The 8,374-nt window shown below is 51.1% G+C and overlaps 3 protein-coding genes across 3 annotated transcripts; 1 reads left to right on the top strand and 2 right to left on the bottom strand.

Annotated features, from left to right (window-relative positions):
* Nucleotides 1-96: 96 nt before the first annotated feature.
* Nucleotides 97-909, top strand: GUITHDRAFT_107905 (hypothetical protein; the record flags this gene model as incomplete). The annotated part of the gene is made up of 3 exons (XM_005833217.1): nt 97-479; nt 530-584; nt 682-909. The coding sequence occupies 3 exons, from the start codon at nt 97-99 to the stop codon at nt 907-909; spliced, it is 666 nt and encodes a 221-aa protein (XP_005833274.1).
* A 2,879-nt stretch (nt 910-3,788) lies between these two features.
* GUITHDRAFT_138389 (hypothetical protein) lies at nt 3,789-4,100 on the bottom strand (the record flags this gene model as incomplete). Its single annotated transcript, XM_005833216.1, has 1 exon — nt 3,789-4,100. The coding sequence occupies one exon, from the start codon at nt 4,098-4,100 to the stop codon at nt 3,789-3,791; it is 312 nt and encodes a 103-aa protein (XP_005833273.1).
* A 1,794-nt stretch (nt 4,101-5,894) lies between these two features.
* On the bottom strand, nt 5,895-7,046 carry GUITHDRAFT_138388 (hypothetical protein; the record flags this gene model as incomplete). Its single annotated transcript, XM_005833215.1, has 5 exons — nt 5,895-6,026; nt 6,234-6,317; nt 6,354-6,442; nt 6,563-6,678; nt 6,736-7,046. The coding sequence occupies 5 exons, from the start codon at nt 7,044-7,046 to the stop codon at nt 5,895-5,897; spliced, it is 732 nt and encodes a 243-aa protein (XP_005833272.1).
* Nucleotides 7,047-8,374: the final 1,328 nt, after the last annotated feature.

Here is an 8,374-nt window from a genome sequence, read left to right as displayed (position 1 = left end):
TTTATTATACATCGAGACGTGAAATTGAATAACTTCCTCTACGACAGAAGGAATAAGAAGTACTTGCTTGTGGACTTTGGGCTGGCAGAGAAACAAATGCAGTCATCAGGCCGCAGCATCGGCAACATCTTGCCCTGTGAGGTTTCTACGGCCAGCTCTCGCTCCTCGCGGAATCAAAAGGAGCAGGAGAAGCTAGAGATGGCGCAGCAGATGGCGAAGAGGCGGATCATGTTGGGCGTCAGCAAGACGAACGCATCGGTGACAGTGAGGAACTCAGGGGTCAAATTCGAACGTCCAGTCAAACGCGCGGGAACTCGGGGATACCGAGCGCCCGAAGTGCTCATGGGCATGCAGTGCCAGACCACAGCAGTGGACGTGTGGGCTGCTGGGGTAGTACTGCTTACCCTGCTGTGCCGCACGACACAGTTCCAATGGTTCCAGTATAACGACATAGTCACGGCAACGATGGAGATCTACGGGTACGCTCTTTGTGTACCTTGGAAGTGCGCTTGTCTGACTGTCTGAGCAGCTTGCGCATGTACATCAAGAGCATGGATGCTGTGTGGAAGCTCCTCGACGTTAAGGTAAAATTGTTGTCGTCGGCGTTGTTGTATCAAGAGGATGAGGATGAGGGTGATATGGTGGCGGGAGGCCTGAGGTTGCTAACTTGATGTCATTCAGATTCCACCATTGGAACTGCATCTCAGCTATGCCCGCGGTTTCAAGCAAACATGGCGGACCTTGTCAAGCTCCCTGGGCGCGCATGCGGGATGCAAGGACTGGCTGGAGGTGGATGAGAAACATGCGATCTGGGACTTCCTCAACTGCTGCCTCAACATCGATCCCCGCACGAGGATTACAGCACTGGAGGCTCTGAAGCATCCCTTCCTCATTAGTGCTGTCAAGTAAACCGTCTCTACCCGTAGCTTTCTCCTTCCTCTCCTCTCATGTCCTCCTCGCCCTCCTGCCTTCCTCGCTAGTGGTCTTGAGTAAACACGGTCTCTCCTCCGGCATCTCCTCTCGCAGCGATCAGGCATATCAACTAGCCTGGCCTCCCAGGCGTCCATTTCCCTTCCAACCCCTCCCCTCTCCTTCCCCCAGCCTCTCAAACTCCTCACCTCCTCACAAATGACACCGCCATATTACAATAGGTTGGGAGAAGCCTCAAAAAACGCAATCATGGCAAAGCAACAGGAAGTCTCTTGAAATATGTTTCTTATTCAACCGACGAAGCATTCAGGTAAAGGAAGCTAGGGCGTCAACACAACAAGGAGAATCGAATTTCCTTCATGTCTTCGAAGGTTGCTTCTCTGATCGGTTCCCTTCATGTTTCCCTTCTTCTGGAAGTGAACAACCATCACCTATAGCTGATGAGTGCTTTGGTACGCAAGTGCAAATTTCGATGAGATGCATACCTTACACATTCAACCTACTATAGGTGTGATTCTCAGCCAAGAATTGAGCTGTTTGATCTCAGTACTTGCCTGGCAGTTTCAGGAGTTAGCATTGAGGGGCCATGGTCCTTGACTGCGCTCAGCAGCTGAGCAAACAGTAGAGGTCTTATGGAAGCGCTGAATTGCGTAGCGTAGGTACTAAAGTTTTACTTAAATTGGCTCTGAATTCAGACACTATTCAGGCTCTGAATAGTTTCCTATGTCACTATTCAGGGCCTGAATAGCGTTTGAATAGCTAAATCGCAACGGTTCGACATCTCGGTAAAAGCCGACGAGCGGCGCCCTGGCAGGGCGTTCCACACAGCGTACACATGGCGTGCGCAGCCTCGTCCGACTTCCTTCTCGTGAACCTCTGCCTCTCCATCTGACTGACAACATAACATCAACTATCATCCTGTCAGCTTAGACTCATGGCAGCCTGCACACCTAGCTCACCCTCACTCTTTATTAGCTCTTGTTGCTCGCTGTTGAACATCTCTGAGACAGCAAGATTGTGTTGCTGAAAGCTTTCCTGTTGTGTGTTCAACGAGGACAATGATAACGAATCCAAATGTAATGTTCAACGGTACATATGATTAACATACAGCATCTTTTCATAGTAACATGCATATGTTCAAGAACAGGCAGAGGTAAACTTCGAAGGATATTTCAACGGGCTAACGTCACCGCTTCCTGTGCATGTGTCAAGCTATACAGATTCCAGTGAGTTCATCTGTAGTCACCAAGGATTGGAGACATGAATCCTGAAGGGGACACAAATATCGTGAGCTTTCGCTTGAATTTAGGAAGTTCATGCAATAAATGATTTCATACTGTACGTTTCATGTTGTTGATTTCCTGCATTGACAGCATCAGGGATATTGCATGAGCGGCTCATGCAATATCTCTGTTGCTGGAATCTCATATGAGTGCAACGCAACCTTCGCATGCGCATCAGATCTGCATTCTTTCCGCATAGCATGGCAACCGCATGAATGCATCGATGGAACAAGTTGTTGACAGTTTAAAAAAAGCAATGGTTGTGGTACAAATTGATAACTGGAATCTTTAGCTAGGGTCATCTATGGATTTAACCTAGATCTTAACCCCTTTCTCCAGGTTAACTAAAGTGGGCACACTACGCAACGCTATTCAGAAGGACATCCATAAGACCTCTAGTCCCTGAGTACATTGGGAGTAGTGGGAGGTCGTTTACAAGTGTTTTAGATTGATACGAGAAGTTTGCACTACCCCCTACCCCTCAACACGGGCTGGAGGCCGTTGGAAAGATTCAAATCATTTGAATACCTACCCCGAGCCTCCTCATGATTATTTAGTCAACTATACACGCCTATTCATATCAAATAGAGGAAGGTTTTGCTCAACATTGCCCTTCTTCTCTTGGATGGCCCGGCAGCCCCTGGCAACGAAAAAGGTACATAAATTGACGGAGCCAACATTTTTAGGTCAATTTTCTCTTGCCGCTTTAATTTGCCTAAAACTACTATGAGAACCACCCTGGTTAACTGATCCGACAAGGATACGGAACGGCAACGCTATGACTCCCAGGACCGTAGCACTGGTACTACCGTACCGTCGCGAAGTTTACTCAGTGACTCAAAGTTAAGTTAAAAAGCAGTACGAGGACAATCAGGAGAGACGACCGTACTGAGGAGGCCTTGACTAGGCTGAGTCAGGCTGACCCTGACACCCCGTCACTGCCGGCGAGTACGGTCCGATCAGGAGGACTCCCGGGAGTCACCCCGGCCGGCGTACGGTACCGTACGGCGGGCCCCCGCCGCCGGGTGCCGGTGGCACCGTACTACGGTAGTAACGGACTCCTGATCACTCAGTCACCGGGCATCGGATTGCCGCCGGGCGGCCGCCAGACGGACCGTACTAGGCCGAGCCTCAGTGACTCCGGAGTCCCGGTCGTACTCCGAGACATCAGTGACACAGTGCCAGGCGGGGGCCCTACCGTACTGCGGCGGCGACATGGGCCCCGACGTGCCGCTGTGACGGCCCGGCCAGTAACCGTTAAGGGCAGCGGCTTGGCCCTCCGGCGCCCGCGGCCTGCGAACCGTTCAGGCCGGAAGACGGTGACTCTCAGTCTGTGAGTCCGACTGACACAGAGAGCCAGGATGACGGTGTACTAGTAAACTTGAAAGCCTCAGTGTTGCAGATCATCAGATGTGCCAGCCTCCGGCTGAGCACACTGACCGGACAGCGGCACTGATTTTGGGCCGGGGCTCAAGTCACAAGTTACCCCTCAGTCACCTCAAACGAGGACCCAATCAATGGGCGATCCTAACTTTACAATTTAACAAGAACTCCAAAAAATGCCCTACAAGTGCTCTATATAACGTAGTCATAAACTCCCCCCATAAGGTACTCGTTCCCTCCCCCTGGCATGTACTCCTCCAGCCACCCCAAGCCCATCCCCTCCCCTGACTCCGTCATGTCCACAAACGCCCCCTCTCCCGGCTGCCAGTCTGACATGCTGCACCATCCGTCTCCCGTCTCCCGTCGCTTCTCTCCTCCTCCTTCCTGACCCTGTGATGGTCCCGGCTCGACACTGCCAGAGCTGAGGCTTCCAGCCGCCGACCCCGCGTTGTCCTCCTCCACGTGCATAGCCGTCGATGCTCCTGTGTCCTCCGACGCCTCCATCTCGCTGCTTGGCCTTGTGCTGGTGTCGACATGGTCGAGCTCGATGCCGTCGAGCTCGTCTCCTACAGGCGAGCTGCCATGCGAGCCGACGATGTCTGAGGGGGAGCTGATGTAGTCGACGGGGGAGCCAGCTGGGCTGTGGGAGGACTGGCGGCATCCTCGCTTGTAGGGCCAGCGGATGATACCGAGCTTCCTGCAAGCGATCTTCAAGCTGGTCAAGGCCACGCCCTGGGGAAGGTGCACGTAAGTACGCAAGGCGGAGCAGGCCTCCGAGAGGGGGGGGGGAGGGGAGGAGCGAGGGGGAGATGATAGGGAGAGGGAGATGAGCGGATGCACTGGAGGAGAGGAGGGAGAGGAAGGGGTACCAGGAAGGAGGCAGCGTCTTCTTGCTTCATGTGGAAGAGGTCTTGCAGCAGTTGGTTGGTGACATGGACGGGCTTATCCTTGCGGATGAGACCGCTCTTGGTTCTGGACTGGATCACAACTGTCTGAAGTTTTGTACTCGGTCTTGCTTGATCATTCTTCGTTTTGTCTGTCTGTCTTTCGGAGCCTGTGTTTCTGATACTCATGTTTAGCGTGCGGTGGAGACACTCCTTGCAGTTCTTGATTTTACGAAGGGGGCGGCGGGGCCGTTACGGATAAAGAAGTTGCTGACCATGCTGACAGTCACTCACGAGGAAGTTTACTCCGAAGGATCAGGAACAGGTCGGTTCATGCAACATCGAAAAACGCATTGGTTGACTCTTTCAAAAGGACCTTTCAAATGAGGGGGTCTGCTCCGTTGGAACTAGGGGTATTTCAATCTGCGGATACAACAAGTCACGAGGAATGTATGATCCGTCGGCATGCACCTCCCTCGGACCTCCGAGTCACGCCCTGAATGGTTCTTTGCATGCCAGGATCGTGACAGGAATCATGCCACTCTCTTATACCGCAACGTTTCATCAGTTATAAAGGGGTTGTTGACGTGCCAGCAGTCCTTGATGCGAACCATTCCACGGGAACCAAAAGAGCAACCCCTGAATGCACCTGCCAAGACCCCACCCCTCCTCCCGGGCCCCTTTGCACCAACTCCTTAGCCCCCCTCCCTCCCTCCGAGAACCCAACCCCTTCCCTGCCTTACACCTGCGGTCATCCCATCCCTTGTAAACCAGATTCCGTCTTGTCTGTCAGCATCGTTGCAAGGTGTTGTCTTCGAAGCATTTGTGATCTTATCCCCTGTTGGACTCTTGATGATGTCGCAAGAGAGAAGAACCGTTACTGTGACGACTAGAACACGACAAGGCCTGCTACAGAAACTCAAGACGATAACACTGGACTATGAGACTGTCTCTGGTCTCTTCCACCTGCGCCAAGAGGACGCTGCAAACCAGCTGGTACGAACTCGTTTTGCATTGCAGTGTGGGAAATACTGACACAATTCTGACAGGAAATCTCCTTGTCTTGCTTGAAGTTCACATGCAGGCGGCTCGGAATAACCCGATGGCCATACTGCAAGGGAAACAAGAGCAGCGGGACACCAAGTACTGGAGGAGGGAAAGGAGAGCCGTCGCAAGGCCGGCCCGATATAGAACAGCCAACGGATCGAAAAATTGATCCAACAGAGGAGTCTTCTTTCCACGAAACTAGTCAAACATCAAGGAACGGACTTCACGACTTTAGTGCCACATCCAGCGCTTCCTCTTCGGACCTGAGCTGCTTCATGAGGAGCGAAAGCATGCATACAGATGAGGGGACTGTGGATGGAGATGATGCGGAAGACAACAGTGACGACTTTGATGACATTCAAATCACTCAACCGATTTCTGACACCGAGATGGTCGACAGCCAATGGATATCATGGTACATGCAATGCGACGATTCAAGCTCGGTTGTGATGGAAAGAAGAAATTCCTTTAAGCGCTTTAAACCATTGCCTACTAGTTCCTGAAATAAACTGTCATAGTAAATTCTAATAGGTCAGGTGTTCTCGAGATCAAAACTGACTCCATATGACACACAACTGTTTAGCCAGGTTTTGGTGATGAAAATGATTATGTTCATTGAAGCTGGAGTACAGAAATAAGATAGAATACAATTGCCAAAATCTGCCATGTGCGCATAAGATCGGAGGAAGAATGATTGTAAACTTACCAGCAAGTCGCGGGGCTCTATAGAAGCTATCTTTTGAAACAAGACACATCTTGTCTCTTCTAGAGCCGCCTGAACCAGAAGCTGCTGTCAAGAAGTTTTGAGGGTACAAAACGAACGAACCCGAAGTTCTCTGATGGGGCACTTTGACAAGTATTCGAAGGATTGTTGGTGCATCTGCATTGACAAGGGGCTCAACCGATCGCTGAGTCCTGTTCCGCAAGACGCACTTAGAGGAGCGAAAATGGAGGAGAATCAGAGATGTAACACACGATTGATGCATGCCATTAACACGCTCATGTGGGCACTGTAAGAAGATGCAGGGTTATCACCGTTCGAGAAGGGCCTATCTTCCTTGGGAAGTTTCTGCTTCATAATGTCGGCTCTGTGCCTGGCAGCCTTGGCTTCGTTGATCGCATCCTGTGCCTCTCTCTGCAGTCGCAGCGCCCTGCAAGCCAGCAAGTGACCACGCTTCATCGCACGGGCAAAGGACAGTCCTACGAACCTGAGCTTCTTCAGGTCGGTTTCTGAGATCTTGAGGTCGGAGTCGGTTTCCCTCAGCAGGTCCTCTATGTTCATCTCACCACTGGTCACGAAACCAGCAACCTCCTCCTTGAGTCGTTCGGGTTTCATGTGCTGCACGCATACTCCGCTTGCCCGCGATGATCCATGCCTGGAGGCAACTTTCTCGCAGAACATGCTCTTTACAGCAGAGGCTTCCAACCGTGGCGAGTTCAGTGTGGAGGGACTGACACTGAAAGAAAAGGCCGAGCAAAAGAGGGAGATGAAAAGACTGAATTGAAGGAGACCAGTCATGCAGTTTGCAGATTATGATCCCTTAGCTATCTTATGTGTGAGGGCAACTTGTGGATGCTGCGGCTGCTTGGTGCAAAGACAGTCAATCTGCACAGTTCTGTTTGAATCAATCTGTTGATGAAGATTTCAACAACTTGGAACTTTTTCTTGTTCTGTCTAGGATCAACTTGTGAGTGTTGAGGAGTGTTACAACCAAGGCCGACGATTGCTTGTTGTTGTGGTTGATCGCCCGAGATCTAATATCTCACGCTCTTTAGAAGTGAGTTCCGACCTTCGTTGCGCAGGAGGGTCATCCATTCTTCAAGTTCAGTGTATAATTCCAAATTGCAAAGATAATTTCATATTTTCATCTCAAATTTGAAACATTAGTGAAACACTTCCGTTGAAAGATCTTGGCAGGGACTCGTATCCGCCCCACTTCAAAGCGGGATTCCAGCGGACTACCCCCACCTACTTTCACCCCTGTTTTTCCTTTACACACCACCCCCTCCCGCAGATATAAGCGGACATTTGAGTTGCCTGTACTCCCCGGACTTGCTGCCCGTGACGACCGGGCCCGGGTACAGGACTCGTCAACCGTTACTTGAACCGTTATTGTTACTAAGTAAAATAATCAGTACACCTGATTTTGTACCAAATCGACAGAGGCCGCAGTACGAGATAATGGAGTTGAGTAATATTATTGTGGTACTGGGGATGAGGCTCCTTGCAACTTGCTGTCCGTCAGCCCAAGGGAGTCAGGACCCCGCGAGTTTGTCGTGTTTGCTCCTCGAAGATTTTCCATCACAGCGAAAAATTATCATGATATTTTAAACTTTAATAAACTATTTGATAACCAAGACCCAAAAGAAGATGAAGCCTGTCGAAGAAGTCGGCTCAATACTTGTCATCAACTAAAGGGGGGTAGTGGTGGTATTTCCACGAGTTTTGCGGGGGATTTGGGGGGTGGTGGCTATAATGGGGGTGGACGGAACTTTAGGGGATGTGGGGGACATTTCGAGATGGTTGGCCTCATGGCGAAAACTACAAAGGCGAATGAAGCAGGAGAGGAGGAGGAGGGAGGAGAGGAGGGAGGGAGGGAGTAGAGTCAAAATTGCGAAGGATATGTTGGCAGAGAAAGTAGGTAGAGGCGGAATGAGAGTGAGCTGGGGGGAAGGGGGGGGGGGGGGGTGGAGGCATTGTGGTACTTCGTGAGACAGCGAGCGAGTCAGCAGGGAAGAAGCAGGGGAAGATGAATGGACTAGAATGCAAGGAGGGAAATCAGATGCGAGCTGAATCATAGGAGGGATTTCTTCATGTGGTGTAAGAAACGCCTGCCATCTAGGACA

This window comes from Guillardia theta (genome assembly GCF_000315625.1).
Source record: "Guillardia theta CCMP2712 unplaced genomic scaffold GUITHscaffold_31, whole genome shotgun sequence".
NCBI lineage: Eukaryota > Cryptophyceae > Pyrenomonadales > Geminigeraceae > Guillardia > Guillardia theta.
Note: the sequence above shows the minus strand (reverse complement) of the source record. Positions and strands in the feature narration are given on the sequence as shown.